Source organism: Oreochromis niloticus, unplaced genomic scaffold (genome assembly GCF_001858045.2).
Source record: "Oreochromis niloticus isolate F11D_XX unplaced genomic scaffold, O_niloticus_UMD_NMBU tig00007914_pilon, whole genome shotgun sequence".
NCBI lineage: Eukaryota > Metazoa > Chordata > Actinopteri > Cichliformes > Cichlidae > Oreochromis > Oreochromis niloticus.
Genome location: NW_020328842.1, coordinates 264,666 through 281,185, shown reverse-complemented (window position 1 = coordinate 281,185; position 16,520 = coordinate 264,666). Strand labels below are relative to the sequence as shown.

Below are 16,520 nucleotides of genomic sequence, written 5' to 3'. Positions count from 1 at the left end.
CAGGAGAGAGAGGGGAGAGAATGAGAGAAGAAGAGGAAGCTGTGCCAGGTAAAGACACAGAATAACTCCAGCTTTGTGTCTTTTTCATTATAGTTAAAGTACGGGACAAACTGCGTCTCTTCTCAGCTCAATACAAAACCTGTAATATTTTCTCTGAATGAGGGACCATTCCATTTTTTAAGGAGCCGTTGGCAACTCTACAAACTAACCTTATGAATAAAATAAAGTTCACCATCAGTAACATCACAGCACCCACCCAGCTGTATAGAAACTCTGTCATGCTAGCTAGTACGCAGTACTAGTTATTGTAACTGAGTGTAAAAAGTCAGCACAACGAAAATAAACTCCACCTAAACTTGGTCTGACCCAGATAGACTCCAGGTCATAACTTCTTACCTGAAGTTCAGTTCACCTGACACTCGGACCAGCAGCCGCCTCGGGTCTCTCCTCCTCCTGCCTACCCTTCCCTCATCCACCTGCTAGCCGCCGTGGAAGCTCTGCCATGCTCGATGGCCAGTCCAGCTACGTTAAACTGTTAATCTTTCGCCGAAAAACTGTTTTCTGTGATGCTGTCTTTCGTGCTTGGCTCTCCTACCTTTGCTAACATGATGCTCATAGCGCAGAAGGCGATGCTGCATTCACTTACACTCGGATATCTGAGCTTCACTGTGAAAACATAATCGTACATTTGATATTTCATTGGATTTTATTGTTTTGGCTTCGGGGTGGCACCTGGGTGGCCAGTCTGGTTGGGGGGGTGGCCTGTGCCCCCCCAGGCCACCCCGCTGGACACGCCACAGTGATTAAGCCGAGCATAACCATTATAATATAATGTATATATAAAACATCTAAAATTGTTTCTGGAACTAGGGTTGGGGTTTGTATTGGTTAAGAGAGTTGCTAATACGTCGTGTCTGCAGGGTCCTCGAAATTCCGACAAAAACAGAAGGAAAGAAAAAAAAAGAAACACGGGCGCGTGTGTGCGCGCGCGTGGGTATTGTAGGTGGAGGCTGTTCTTACAAACCCCCTCAGCTCACAGAGCTCTGAGACAGTCTCCGCTGTGCACGGCTCCGAGTGAGTCTGTTCTCAGCTGAACTGCAGACCGGTGAAAAACAGTGAGCGGATAGTTGTAAGTATTTTTTTCCCTTCGTCATGTCTTTACTCTCTGTTTAAAGTGTGCAGGACAGCCTTTTTAATCCACGCTGCCGCTAACACGAGCCTGTGAAAATGAAGCGTCGTTAAGTTTGTCTTACTTAATAACATAAACTTGATGCCTTGTCCAAACAAAAGCAGCCATTGCCGTCAGCTGGCTGCATTTTTATTTGCATAATTCACCTGTGATAGCGGACAGCACACAGTCATAAACTCGTGCTTACATGTAAATACATCAGGTGAAGGTGGCTGGTGTCCGTGTTTAGGTTCACTTTAGCAGTCTGTGCTTTGTGTTGCTTCTGTTTTGTCCTAGTTGTTGCTGCGTACTGGTGGGCAATTTATTAACTTTAAAAAATAAAAAACTGTAAATTAAGATTTTAACTTTTTCATTCTGTCACTTTGAAAATTAATATATATTATATTTTTTTAATTCAGTCTCATATGTGGCATATGGCATTCACTTATTATTAATAGTTAAATTACTGTAAATCACAACCAGTAAGTTACCATTAAAGTTTAATGATCAGGCAAAATACATATTTCAGTTGCACATGAGATTTCTTTCTACATTTATTTTTTCAGCACAGCTTCAACGTCATTTAAGTTTTTTCCTGCTCGCACAGAACGATAAGGTTACGAAACCACAGAAGATTACCGTTTCACTCCCTCAATCCAGTCTTGAGTCTTTTCCAAATGGGTTTGATATTCAAATTTGTATGCTTGGCATTTGCTTTTCCCTGCTGCAGCCACAAAATGAGGTAAAAAGTGGGGAAAGTGAACCAGAACACTGAATTAGTAAGCCATATGACTGTATAACCTTGTTTGCCAGAATGATAGAGTAATCCTTGAGACGTGAAATAATAAAAAAGTAAGTACCTTCCTATTTTTAGCAAACTTTCAAGCTTCTGTTTCTCCGTGTGTCTGTATTAGGAGAGATCAGACTATGCAAAATTTGCCAAAAGCAGTAGCTCAATGTTATTTTGTGTTGAGCCTATTATTTTAAGATTTGCTTTGAAAACTATACATATTCCATTCTATGCCACAAATGGCACATAAATATAGATATGTATAGCAAACAAGTGAACATTTAGAATTGTAATCATCACTTCAGCTAGCATCAGACTTTAAATAACATTATTTCCTTTTAAACTTGAAGCTTTGAAAATCTTTCTTTTTGCATTGGGACAGAAATTATTATGACAAAGACTCTTTTAAAGATACATAGATACAAGATCATGTTATTCATCTGAAGAAACAGACAGAATGAGTTTGATAAACGACAGTGTGTTGTTACACTGGTAATGCCAGGAGAGGCAGTATCGGTTCTGTAAGAAAGTGGAAGAAGAGAGCGTCCTGCAGGAGGCAGTGAACGGACACTGATGTTATGAACATGTGGCTAAGAGAAGGTTCAGAAAACAAGTAGCAACAATATTCCTGTGTGAGGCTCAGTCATTTCATTTTTATTTTTTGAAGATGCAACATCCTAAAGGTGTATATAGAAAACATGTTGATCCTGAAGCATTGATTGAAGCTTCTCGGGTAGATTTGGCCTTTCCATTGGGAATTTAACATCTCATACAAAGTTAAAGACTTTTATTTGAGTTTGGTAGAATTCTATTTCAAAGAAAAACAAGACTCTCTGCTAAGTGGATGACATCATGCTCCATTTGCACTCCATGACATCAAACTCCAGATCAAAGGATCAAAAGGAAATTGAGCAATAACATTCTCTCAAAAGTCCTTAAGTAGGACACCAGCATGCACTCAGTATGTCTCAGAACTGTGCAACTGTATAGGAACACACCACGAGCCATCCTCTAGACAAAGATTTGACACATTCAGTGTATGCAACAAAACACAAACCCAAACCCCGATCGAATAGAAAAAAATATCATTCGACACTGTAAGACCGAAGACAAGAGAAATGCAACATATGCAGCAAAATCTTGATCCCCAGGAAGGGACCTCGCCGGCCGCTGTTCACCCTAAGCAGCAAAACCCAAACCAAAGAGGGAAAAACAAGGCACCAAATGAGGGGACTCCATCTGATGCTGCCAAACAAAAGGGTGCAAACAAGAAGAAGATGCAGAAAAATGCAAACCCAAACCCCAGAGCCAAAAACCCTGGACCCAATCGAGGGCCTTGGCCACATCAGCCCAATGCCCACTTTAAACCCAATAATGGGCCTGGGCAACATTGGCAAAATCCACGGTTTTTGCCAAAACAAGGGCCTTGGCCACATCAGCCCAATGCCCACTTTAAACCCAATAATGGGCCTGGGCAACATTGGCAAAATCCACATTTTTTGCCAAAACAAGGGCGTGTGCCACATCAGCCCCATCCTGACCATAACACCAACAATGGGCCATCTCAGCCACAGCCTCACTTAACACCAAATGATGGCAGTCGTCCATACAATGAGACTGATGAACTGGGTGCGCTGAGATTCCACCTGCAGGAGGCTCAGAATATGTGCAAAACCAATTTTTATAAAATGACAGCTGCAAACCACAAAGCTGCTGCAGCTAAAACTCAGAAAGATTGGCTTCGCTTTCAGCTACAGTGCTGCAGAGGAAATGCTCAAAAAACCATCCTTGAGCTCCAAACACAGCTGGAAGAGTCTCGTAGAAAGACACCCGAGGAGAACTTCACCCCTGAGGTGAGTGAGGCTCCTGTTGAAGACAGCAACACAGCTGTCACAGCTGCAGAGCTGAGTGTGGATGCTTCAACACAAACTGCAGAAGCTCCACACACAGACTCTACAGATGTGAAAACCGATCGAGAAGCTGAGTTGGAGATCCAGTGCAAAAAACAGCAAGAAGAGATCGAACAACTCCGTGAGCAGCTCCTCAAAACTCAAAAGACTCTAGAAGAGGAAGTTGCAAAGCGTGAAGATCAGGAACAAAGAGCCAACTGTGAGCTCGCTGAGCTGAAAGACAAACTCAGCACCAGTGAGGCTCTTTGTGAAAAAAATGATTTGAAGGCACAAAACTTAAAAGAAGAGCTGGAGAAAACCAAAGCTTCCCACCTGGAAATCGTGGAGAAGCAAAACCTGGGGGACACAACAATTTGCAACCAACTCGGGCAAACAGAAGAAGAAAAGATCTCACTTCTGGAATTTTTGCAGTATCTGCAAGAGACAACCAAACCAGAAAGTCCAGAGGCCCGAGAAGACAAAGTGCCAAAAGAAAAACCAAAAAAGAAAACGAAGCGCAACTGGTTTTTGAGACTATTCACTTAAGTGACTTCCACTCCGTCTCCTATAAAATCACAGTAATATACAACTAAATATTAACAGGCACTTCCAGTGCCTAAACATCCATTTAAAAGCATATTTGCTTTAATATTTAGTTGTGTATAACTTTGTCATCGGTTCCACCCCCCCCAACCGGTCGCGGCAGATGGCCGCCCCTCCCTGAGCCTGGTTCTGCCGGAGGTTTCTACCTTTTGAAAGGTAGTTTTTCCTCCCCACTGTCGCCAAGTGCTTGCTCATAGGGGATTGTTGGGTTTTGTCTTTAGTTCAGTTCAATTCAATTCATTTGTATGTAAATACTGTTGGATTGAATTGAACTGAACTAAAGAAGATTTTTAGGAGACGGAGTAGTCTCTGAGTGAACCAGGGTATTATAACATCTTACCCATAAAAAACTACAACCAATCAAATAAACAATTGGATTTAACAAAACATCTGAAGTGTGAACATTTTGTCTCATTTAAAACATGTGAAAATGTCCAATTATAACAACCTAACAGCAGAAATAAAAACGTTTACATCCTGGTTGAAAACATTGTTCTGTGAATGATATCCACTGTGTCTGTGTTGTTAATGCCTTTTGAAAAAAAAAGTCTAAAGTATTGTAGTTGAGTACAGCTCCAGGTTTTGTACAGAGTACTTTCCATTTGCTCTAACTTTACTCTGCTATCTCATCAATAAAAGGGAAGAGGTATACCTAGCTGTATGGTGCCCTGACAAAAATCTGCTCCTGAATACCTGAATAATATAGAATAGTCATTTGTCTGTGGAAAGAGATTTCTTTAAAGCTCTGGATCTGCACTCAACAATATTTATCAAAGTCTTGCAACTCTAGAAAGTGAGCAGAAAGACGTTGATCGAGTGGTAAGTATTAGTATATTAGTAATCTTTGGCATCATTTTGTTACGGTCCTAGCAGGGCCTCCTCCTGAAGTCGCCTGTGTAGGCATGTCCTACCGTCTCTCCTGCCTCAGGTGCCACCTTTTTCTTTTGTACAGCTGACTCCCATCAGCAGTTAAAGGTATTTAAGGCCAGAGAAAGGTGAGCTCTGGTGCCAGAGATCCATGTTGGTGGTTGCAGCTAGTGAGCTGTTTTTGTTTGGAGGTTGTTTACTGCTGCTCTGTGGAGTGTTTGCTGACTAAACTCTTTATACCTTATTTTTCAGTTTACTGACCGACGCCTAAGTTTTTTTTTTGTTTGTTTCTTTAAATGGTAATAGCAGCTTGTCCGTCTCTTTTAGTTGAGCTATTACTAGAAACTGTAATAAAACTCTTTAATTTAAACATTTTGACTCTGTCTCCTTTTTCTGACCCAGACACTTTTTGTTACTTCTCCTCATCCCCTAGACTGTTTTAGGGGAACGTAACACATTTATATGAATCTTGCCGAAGTTTAATTCTACTTTAGACTAACCTGTTTTACTTTTCATTTGATTTGCACTTTTGCTTGGCAAAATTGTTTCTTTACTGATGTTTTCCTGTCTTCTGATCATCTGAAAGGTATATACACACCATGTAATTAAAATAAAATAACAAATTCATTTTACACAGAGAGAAGGCGTCCAGAATGAAAAGTTAATAGCTATGTTTGCATAACCCTATTTTAAAATACGCTTTCATGACATTATTGTTTGTCGGACGGTGGTCAGAGCTATCAGTGGCTGATGAGTGGGACATGAAATGTCACCTCTCGGGACACTGGGGAGGGAGCCTGAGTTAGTGTCTTGGGTTGAGAGATACTGACCTCAATAAACAGCTTGGGTATCTGCGGCTGTATGGTCTGGACACTCAGGTGAGGAGAGGAGCTGAGCTGGAGACATCTGACAGAGGCCCTGGTTCAGATCTTAAACTCCCAGTTTGAAGTGAAGACAGAGCTGAGTGTAAAAGCAAAGATCTCAATTTACTGTCTGAGCTACGTCCCTGTCTTCACCTATGGTCATAAGCTTGATTTAAAGATTGAAAGAACGAGATCACAGATACAAGCAGCAGAAATAAACTTCCCCTGTCAATCTTTTCTGTTCTGCGAGAGCAGACATTTTTTTTTAAGTAGAGCAAATATAACTGCTTTAAAGAATATGATTGTTTCCTTGCATGACACATGGAGATGAGTTCTCCATCACAAATGGTGTGGTCACCTGCAGGTTGAAGGTCATTGCAACTCCAACCCACATCCAGTGCTACTGTACTAAGTTAGGACAACATTAAAGACTTTGTTCAGGTAATTGCATTTGGATCACCTAAATCATGCCTGGACTGACAAACAAATCATCATTACAGATGTTACAACATACCAAACTTCTGTTGTTGAATCCAGCAACCAGCAATGACACTGGAATGTCATTCCTACCGGAGAATTGCAGTCTGATTGCATTACCAGAAAGTAACCATTTCAAGCATTGAGGACAGCTATAGTACTGGTACCTTGGAATCACACAGGCAAATGGCAACCATGAAGAGGCCGCTTGGCAAGCTGCAACCACCAAACACCTGCAGAGAGTAAGGCGACTTCTGAGGAGTCAGCCAAATGGGGTGGACAAGATCCAGGGCAACATCTACACCCTGCTGTTGGTCAGATACTCTGCTGGGACAAGAAGTTGGCCAAAGGAAGCAATAGAAGCCACTGACATCAATACAAGAAAGCTCCTTATCATGCATAGAGGGTCAGTGCAGTCAGTCAGTGTGCTAAACTGACTGACTGCAGTGCAAACCTGTTATTTGGTGTTTTATGAGTTTCTAGCAGAAGTGAAACTACAGCATTTGGTCTCAGCTTCTCACGTGAGTACAGCGAAAAAGAGGAGATGCAACATAACCTCATGACCTTGTGACACTTTAGGGTCCTTTTTATCACACAACTTAACGGAAACACTGACATCAAAATTTACATGTATGAACTGATATCATATTTATAAACACAAACATCTATATATTTATAGATGCATGTCTTCCTGCCGTCCCCAAAATGCAGATTCTTCCTAGATTCTTCACAGAGAAACTGAGAGAAATGAAAGACAAATGCACAAACGTGTCTGCAAATTAAAAAGCTCAAATTGTGCTGCAATGAAACTGTAAATTAGGTACATCAAGTGAAAAAAAAGGTTTCAATATTAGAACTAGAGTTTATTAAACAGTAAATTTCAGCTTTCAAAGATTAGTTTACAAGGCGATGGCACAACTCTATCTAATAGACTTCAACTTGCTTATGTAAACAGGGAGTCTTCTTCACACAATAAGGTTAAATATGGAGTTGCACAGGGTTCTCTGCAGGGACCAGTTCAATTTATATTCTACATGCTTCTCTTAGGCAGGCATATTATATATATTTCTATTGCTATTTAAATGATGTGCACCTTTATCTATCCATGAAGCTAAAAGACACAGCAGTTAGTTCCACAGTGCTTCTTTTACCTCGTCTTCCTCCCCTCACCCTCAACCACATATAGCCGCCCCTCTCCCTGAGCCTGGAGATTTCTTCCTGTTAAAAGGGAGTTTTTCTTCCCACTGTCACCAAGTTCTTGCTCATAGGGAGTCATCTGATTTGGGGGGTTTTCTCTCTCTTTCTTACTGTAAAGCAATTTACCTTATAATATAAAGTGCCTTGAGTTGGCTTGTGATTTGATGCTATATAAATAAAACTTAATTAAAACCAAACTGAACTAAAATGTCATAACTACATCCATGTAATGTAGAATGTGACAAAACTGCAGTCATGTCATATATAGGTTGGTCATAATTGTCCTACTTCTAGATAACTGACATGCTGCAGATTTGATGACTGTGACAGTTCACATGTAATGCACGTGTGAATCATATCTATGTGGATGCAGTCATACTCCCTGTTAAAGCCAGAATCTAATTTTAAATCCTGCTCCTCACAAACGTCTTGAATAATCAGGCCCCATCTTACCTTAATGACCTCATAGACCAGTCTCACCCCATTAGAGCACTTCGCTCTCTGACTGCAGGCTTACTTGTAGCTTCTAGTGTTTAAAAGTAGAATAGCAGGCAGAGCCTTTCAGGCTCCTCTTCTGTGGAACCAGCTTCCAATTCGGACACGGGAGACAGACGCCATCTCTAGTCTTAAGATTAGGCTTAAAATGTAACTTTTTAATAAGGCATATAGTTAGGGTTGGAACAGGTGACCCTGAGTTTGCTGCCATAGGTGTAGGGTGCTGGGGGATTCCCATGATGCATTGAGTGTTTCTTCTTCAGTCACCATTTTCACCCACTATGTGTTTATACACCTCTCTGCATTTAATCAATAGTTATTAATAATCTCTGGCTCTCTTCCACAGCATGTCTTTGTCCTGTCTCGTCCACTCAGCCCCAACCGCTCACCGAAGATGGCCGCCCCTATATGAGCCCGATTCTGGTGCAGGTTTCTTCCTGCTTCCTCGCAGAGGGGTCATCTGATTGTTGGGCTTTTCTCTATTTTCTGTATTATTGTAGGGTCTTTACCTTACAATATAAAGTACCTTGAGATAACGGTTGTTGTGATTTGGCACCATTTAAATAAAACTGAATTAAATTGAAGTAAACACTCAGTCTTACAGGAACTCCTTTTAAACCACTGCAGATGAAGCGTCTGAGAATAAGAAACAACTACAAGCATTCTAAGATAAATGGATGAGAGCAAGTTGGTACAAATACAGAGAGGCTGAGAAAAGAGGATGCATTAAAAAAGAACCAAAACTAACACGTGTGTCGTTTCTGACCTGTGGTAAATGGTGTCGATCATTTCACACCACGCTCTGGCCCTGTCCACTGCACAGCCATCAGAGTCTGTACACTGTGCAGTAAGAGAGACATTTTTATAATGAGCAAGACAAACATGCTTTAACAAATGCTTTTCTTATTAGAACACCAATACATGCACAAATGTCAAATGGAATAAACACAAATACCAGATTAAATAAAAATAAATAATCAGGGCACATTACAGCAATGGCCAGAGTTAACCACTCACAAACATAAACTGAAAAAATGATACTCACACAGTCCACCAGCATTTTGCCCAGCTCTTTTGCTCCTACAAAGGTCTTGGCCAGCTCCAGTGGGTTGGAGGGTCGGAACACATCCACAGAGCTCACCACCACCTGAGGAGGTTTACCTGGAGACACACAGGAGCACGTGTACAAAATGATAAAGGGGAGGGGGACTTCAATTAGAGACACTGAACTCAAGCTAGTTATTCACAATGTGCAATATGCAAATTACTGTTTGTTTGGGGTTTTTTGTTATCATTTACACAAACTGTCGAGTTGTCAGATAGCGTCTAAATATAGATTAAATGCCAAGACAACTGATATATACACCCACTGGCCACTTAATTAAGTACACCTGTTCAACTGCATGTTAACACAAATATCTAAATCAGTCAATCACATGGCAGCAATTCAGTGCATTTAGACATGATCAAGATGAACTGCTGAAAATCAAACTGAGGATCAGAATGAGGAAGAAACTTTATTTAAGTGACACAGATGTTGGTGCCAGACAGGCTGCTGAGTATTTCAGAAGCTGTTGATCTGCTGGGATTTTCCCACACAACCGTCTCTAAGGTTTACAAGAGAATGGTCAACTAAGTCTCAACTAAGGTAACTAAGAGCATCTCTGAACATAAAACATGTCAAACACATGGGATAAAGCAGCAGAAGACCACAACAGGTGTCCTTCTATCAGTTAAGAGCAGCACACTGAGGCTACATGTCACCAAAAACTGACAACAGAAGATTAGAAAAACAGTACCTGGTCTGATAAGTTTCAATTTCTGCTGCAACATTTAGAGTGTTGGGTCAGAATCTGGCATGAAAAACACAAACGTCTGCACTGCTACTGGTGGTGTAATGGTGTAGAGGATACTTTCCTGGCACTCTTGGGCCCCTTAGTGCTAAATGAAATCATTTAAACACCACAGTTACCTGACTATTGTTGCTATGTCTATATTGTATGCCTATGTGGTCCTTTATGATCCCACTGTACCAATCTTTTGAAGGCTGTGTCCAGCAGGACAATGTGCCATGTCTGGTTCCTTGAACATGACATCATTTATGTGCATCCAACCAATCTGCAGCAACTCTGTGATATCACATCAATATGGACCCAAATCTCTGAGGAATCATTTCAGCACCTTGTTGAATTTGTGCCACACAGAATTAGGGCAGGTCTAAAAGCAAAACAGAGCCCAACCCAGTACTAGCGATATGTACCTAATAAAGTGGCCAGTGTGTGTATATATCAGTTTTCTTTGCATTAATGTATATTAAAGACACAGAAGAAGAGATATCACTCACATAATTTAACAATTTGACACAAAGTTACTTGGCTCACCTGTTCCAAGAGAGACCACTATACCCAGCTTCTTTGTGTCCTTCTCACGGCCCTAAGAGAGACACGTGCAGAGAAGAAGTCATGAACAAATCCATGTGGCTTAACGTCCATTAAGTGCATAAAGGAAGGAAAGTGAATAGAGTTCCAGTTGCTTACCTCTGCTTTTAAGGCCTTATTGTACTGATGGACTTCTGTCATGGCATCTAGTGTCGGGTTATTGGCCAGCAGCCCTCCATCCAGAAAGCGCCCCATTGGTCGGAAGTAGGTGGGAGCAGCGCCGCTGGAGCGAGCAGCTCGCCATACAAGTTGTTCTGATATGAACACAAGGATATAAGTAAGACAGTAATGTATAGTCAATGCAATTACACTGCTTTGAGTTCATAATTATCACTTCCTGTCTGTCTAAAATCTGTTTTTTTTTATTTTTATTTTTCACGACTTTCCAGGACTTGGTCCTGTACGCATACACACACCTTCATCTGTCACCTTCCTTATCTTTCTGGGTGGCTCTTCTGTGTATCGTACTATCAACACATCCTCATCCTCCCGGCCTGTAACAACAACATGGCTGGGACTCAAACAGCAGAGGACACGACTCCTTCATGAACAGCACACACAGTCTCAGTTTCAGTGTTGTGTTCATGCACAGGCATAGTTTTCAGGTTTTATTGCCTCAGTGAAGTGAAAGTACATAACCCTCACATTAAAATATGAGTGCTGAAAATTTCTTTGGTGCCATCCAGTGGTATGTTCACTATCCCATTTAATACATTTGACACTTGAGGGCTGGTGCTGTAGCCCAACAAACACAGGTGATATCTGATGTACCTTGTGGGATGGTGAGAGGCTTGAATGTGGCAGTGGTGGTGTATGGGGCCTCTCTGGAGACGGATGGAGGGTCATAGTTCCTGAATATATGAAGCTCGCCTGGATGTCTGTCTGCCAGAACACTGGTCACCATTACCCTGTAAAGAAAGAAAGAAGGGAAAAGTCATGATGTCATAGTAAACTTCTGCCTGTTCTCCTTAAACACCTGAAAATTTGAACAGCATCATTTCAACCAAATTACAAAAATATTTTTAAAAATCTGGCTCCTGATGTATTATTTTAGTGTTTACAGAGCCATGCTACACATATCTAAGCCAGTCAGTACTTCTTTTTTAATTCTCAGGAAGTAAAACATTAGGTGATCAGGATAAAACCAGCTCAAAGTTTCAAAAACTGACCAATCACAGCAAAAGAGTGGGATATTTAAAGCTTTTATATGACACTGTTAGCACCAGCAGAAACTAGGGCGACGAAATTCTTAGTTGACTAAATAACGAAAATCTTTGGCTAATTGATTAGTATAAAACCTAAGAAACACTGAGGTCTGAAGTTAAATCTGAGGACTGTTTACTAGATAATTGTCAAAAACTGGCATTTGAAACCACTAATCACAAAAAACCCACTAAAAATAAACTGATGTTAAATATGATATGAAAATTACTACAATAGATCTTCACATATTATTAAAATGCAGCAAATTAACAAAAAAAAATGACTACAAAGTGTGGTGCATTGTGCCGTGAATAATCAACAATGCATACTGTTCTACACTTCATGACTTCATGACATCTCACTAAAAGATAGAATCTAAAAAACAATTAAAAAAAAACAAAACAATAAATCATGGATCCATCCACTTTATTCAACCTGTTTGAGAGGAAAGAAGCCAAAGCAGAAAACCCCAGACCTCCTCTCCACTATGGAGGACCACAAGAGCCACGCGCATCGAAATAAACAACTCTGTGCTTAAATAATCAACTGTAGAATCAATTCTGCATTTGTAAATTCATTTTTGAATTCCAATTTAATAACCTTCATTTCAAGAACCTTTTTCAAATTGCACTTTAATAAAGTGACAGGTTTATTTGACAGGTCAAAAATTTATGAATGAATTATAATAAAACTTTGTAGGAGTGCTTTTCTATAGCAATGTAAAAGCTGCAGCGCCATCTTGTGGCAGATGGCTGCATAACATTTAGAATGCAACAATTTGTCGTTTTCTCCGTAAGCGTGACAGGTCGAAAAGTTATGAATGAATTATAGTAAAACTTACATCACATTATAGTTAGCATTTAAACATCATGTCACATTTGACCTCTGACCTCACTTTTACGTATCGCATCTGCCTTTGTTTCACTTTGACTCCAAAACGTGTGCTGGCTTTAAAGAAAGTATTATAACGATAAAGAATGAGCTGCTAGTTGGTTAGAAATAAACTGTGTTATAATATTATATAATAAGCTCAAGTTATTTCAGTTATTTACAAATCAGTACCTATTATCTATTACTTACTTGTACACAATGTTTATGTAGAACATACAATACTTTTTGCTTAAAATTAAATACTGCCCAGATGACGAGAAGATTGGGCAGAGGTCTGCAATTGGTTTGAATTTTAGCTTTTTATTTTGCATTTTTCTGCCTATTATCAGATTCAGACATCTACCTGGGGAACTTTATGTCAGTCATCTTGGTGTTTTCTCCAAACTCTGTTTTGAGGAAGTCCTCTAGCGGTGCTGATTCATAGGGTCTTGATCCTTTGAACACCTGCTCCTTCATCCTAAAGTACAGGCAGCGCAGGTACTCCATGGATTTACCTACACATAGAAGAAGTGTCATTGTTGTTCTGATGCTATGTGATGAAAACCCTGAGCACTGGAAAAGAGAACACAGACACACCGTGGATTATAGCCAGAGCCAGGATGCCTCCCGTGCTCGTGCCAGCTACCCAGTCAAAGAGCTCTCTGGTGGGTCTGCCCGCCTCTTTCTCCAGAGCGATCAGCATCTGGATCAGCACCAGGCCTTTAATACCGCCACCATCAAGACACAGCACGCTTCCATTACATGTGTAATGACAATGACAAAGTTTAATCCTAATCCTATATCACAGAGGAAAGTACATTGTACTCAACAATATTTATCTGACTTTTTAAGCTTTTGGAAGCTTTACAGGTTTTTCTACTGCTCTTAGTTTGATATAGAATTATTTTTCAGGCACATATACATGATTAATTGGACTGTAGACTGAACTGCCCAACAGCACACATGTAGAGTTGTTAAAGTTAGCAAAACTTTACACACCTACATCTATAAAATGCTACTTCTGCTAAAAGTAAAAACAGGTGAGGCTGTTTTAATGTAACAATAACTGAAATATGAAGACAGACCATCATTTTTATGTTTTCATGCTTTCTGTTGTTATAACATAAAGTTAAAATACTTTGATCATTTAAAAGAACAGGATCTAGGAAGAGATGTGTGACGGTGTAGTGTGGTTTAGTTTACCACAGTAAAATTGTAAATCTATTTCTGTAACATAATTTTTAAACATTTTAACTCAACTCAACTTTTTTTCCTTCAATCTGATTGTCTCCACTTTTCAGACAACTAAAGAAGACATTAAAAAGATGCTGAGAAAGAACGCCATCCTTTCTCGAATTCAAAATATTCTCAAACCTACAGAAGACCTGGAGAAACAAATCTGTGATCAGATTTTCATTGGTCACTCAGAATCCAGGTGCAGTGGACCGAGGGTGGCTGGTTAGAACTTGACAGCCTTTAGGGAAAAACCCAGGGACAGCCTGCATCGACTTAATGAACGGGAATTCAGCCCAGCATCTTCACTGAGCTCTGATGGAAGTTCAATAACACCTCGAGAGTCACACTCCCGAGGAGCTCAGGGCTATCCTAATCAGTAGCCTAAAGCCCAACATGTTAGCTACTAATAATATCTTTGTATTGTTTTTGTTCGGACCGATGTCCACAGGCTTGCTCCTGTTTGTTGTTGTGAAAAATAATTTAAGCATCGAAACGAAACCGATTTCCTGAGATTGAAAGAAAGAAAGTTCAAACCTTTGCAAAGGGATCAACAGGGTTTGTACCAGCATTGACAAAAAGGCTAAATTATAGCAGCTCCTGTAGGTTCGTCGCGTGGATGCAGTCTTGTCTAATCAGTGGTTGGGAGTGAAATTCTCACCATCATGTAGGCACCAGTTTGGTAATGAAGTGTGTCATGGCCTTGAGCAAAGCTTACAGTTAGAGTGTATGAAGACTGAAAAACAACTACAACTTTGTACAAGAAAGTTACAAACACATATCAATAGTACACAGAGGTCAGAGGAGGTGAAACACACATTTTCCATCACATTTGTCATTCCCCTTCATCAAGACCAGGTATTTAAGGAGCGGCTGTGGCAGCAGTTCTCTTCCTGATCATTGTCTCCTCTACAGCATTAACTCATGCACGCATCCCTGTGCTGATTATCACTTTGTGAGTCTGACACAGAAAGCTAATAAGTTATTTTGTCCTGACTTAATGCCCCTTAAAACTCACCTATTTCAGACTTACAGTTTAATACAATATAGCAAATCTCCAACTGGACAGTGTTAAATAAACTGCTGATCATGTGTGTTTGTAGGTCCTCAGTCATCCAGGTCATGGTTGTCTAAGAAGCCTGGAAAGTGACTTCACTTCTTTAAGGTTCTGGATGATGTTTAACTTCTGACCCAAGAAGCTTCTTCAATTGATGCGCTTGATGTTCCACCTCTGCACAGTTGTGTTTGATGACAATGCAGTGCAGATCTCTCAAACATACAACAGAGGGCGCTATGTACATTCACTGAAGTGTAGAAAAATACAAGTGGAGGAGGAAACAAACAGCAGCATCAAGAGAGAAAACTGAAGTGTTCAAAGCGAGTTACTTTAGTCTCTTATTGTAATAATAATCAACATCTAAACATGACGTTGATGCTTCATGTTTGAGTTTGGTGTCCTTTTACTGCTCAGTTGGAAAATATTGATGCAATTTAAAAGAAGAGGAGAAGAGGAATTTCTCTGTACTACTTCAAAAGGAATGTGAAAGCACTGCCTCATATGGAAAATTAATCATGATGAAATCCTGAAACAAATAGTGTTTATGAGCTTTGTGAATATAAAGAGTTTAGTTTTCACTTTGGTCTTAGAAGTATAAAAATGCAGGACTGAAGACAAGATGGAAATGACGTGTTATGAGATATAAAATACATATGTCACTGTGTACTATAATTTTATTTTGTTTATTTTTTGTTTTTGTAGGTTTTTTGTTTTGGGGTATTTTTTTTTGAAAGCACTGCTTTTAGTTTGAAAATTGGATTCAATGTTTAGAGTTCGGACAAAACAATGGACGGTTTCAAGAAATGTATTTTATCAACAAAACTTATTTTGTTGGTTAGTGTATTTATTTTAATGCCCTCAGTGCAGTGATTAAAAAAAAGTTCATCTGACATCAATGAGCCAACAGCCTCCATGTAAACGTTTCCACCCTCAACAATCAGGTCAGATTTATAAAGTTTATCATGTTCAGGCCCTGCAGCTGATTGGTGGCATGTCTGATCAGAAAGCCTTTCTGCATCTTCACAGTGTGAGTCTGAGAGTTTCTGAACAACAGGATGAGCTGCTACACACCTGACACCACATTCAAACACACACAAGCTGCAAATCTAACACACTATTTTAGACCAAAGAAAAAGGTCACAATTTGCAGTTAACATGAAGATATTGTAGAGCAGAAACAACACAGCACACAAGTTTCATGTAGAGATGATTGTTTATTCTGGATGTTATTTTCATTCAGTTATTTTCCATTATTTTGGGCAATTTTCTGATTTATCCATTTCATGTAAGAACAAACATTCACAGTAACAGCTGGTCCAGTACAGACACGTTCAAAACCAGAACTGATTACACCATAAATCATGTTGTTG

At 39.9% G+C, this 16,520-nt stretch overlaps 2 protein-coding genes across 2 annotated transcripts; one reads left to right on the top strand and one right to left on the bottom strand.

Annotated features, from left to right (window-relative positions):
* The first annotated feature begins 2,106 nt into the window (after positions 1–2,106).
* On the top strand, positions 2,107–4,839 carry LOC109199929 (optineurin-like). The gene is made up of 2 exons (XM_019355274.2): positions 2,107–3,302; positions 3,393–4,839. The coding sequence occupies exons 1-2, from the start codon at positions 3,077–3,079 to the stop codon at positions 4,391–4,393; spliced, it is 1,227 nt and encodes a 408-aa protein (XP_019210819.1). The 5' UTR covers positions 2,107–3,076; the 3' UTR covers positions 4,394–4,839.
* Positions 4,840–8,912: 4,073 nt separating this feature from the next.
* On the bottom strand, positions 8,913–14,680 carry LOC109199927 (85/88 kDa calcium-independent phospholipase A2). Its single transcript, XM_019355271.2, has 8 exons — positions 14,631–14,680; positions 13,458–13,612; positions 13,225–13,375; positions 11,559–11,695; positions 10,887–11,041; positions 10,731–10,782; positions 9,395–9,510; positions 8,913–9,189 (listed from the first exon to the last, which is right to left on the bottom strand). The coding sequence occupies exons 1-8, from the start codon at positions 14,663–14,665 to the stop codon at positions 9,076–9,078; spliced, it is 915 nt and encodes a 304-aa protein (XP_019210816.1). The 5' UTR covers positions 14,666–14,680; the 3' UTR covers positions 8,913–9,075.
* Positions 14,681–16,520: the final 1,840 nt, after the last annotated feature.

Excerpts from the sequence above, each read along its gene's own strand:
- LOC109199929 (XM_019355274.2), top strand. The coding sequence starts at position 3,077 with ATGCAACATATGCAGCAAAATCTTGATCCCCAGGAAGGGACCTCGCCG. Across the intron at positions 3,303-3,392 it reads CAATCGAGGGCCTTGGCCAC|ATCAGCCCAATGCCCACTTT; the intron begins ATCAGCCCAATG and ends GGCCTTGGCCAC.
- LOC109199927 (XM_019355271.2), bottom strand. The coding sequence starts at position 14,665 with ATGCTGGTACAAACCCTGTTGATCCCTTTGCAAAG. Across the intron at positions 13,376-13,457 it reads GGCTCTGGCTATAATCCACG|GTAAATCCATGGAGTACCTG; the intron begins GTGTGTCTGTGT and ends TTCTATGTGTAG. Across the intron at positions 11,696-13,224 it reads ACTGACATAAAGTTCCCCAG|GGTAATGGTGACCAGTGTTC; the intron begins GTAGATGTCTGA and ends CTTTCTTTACAG.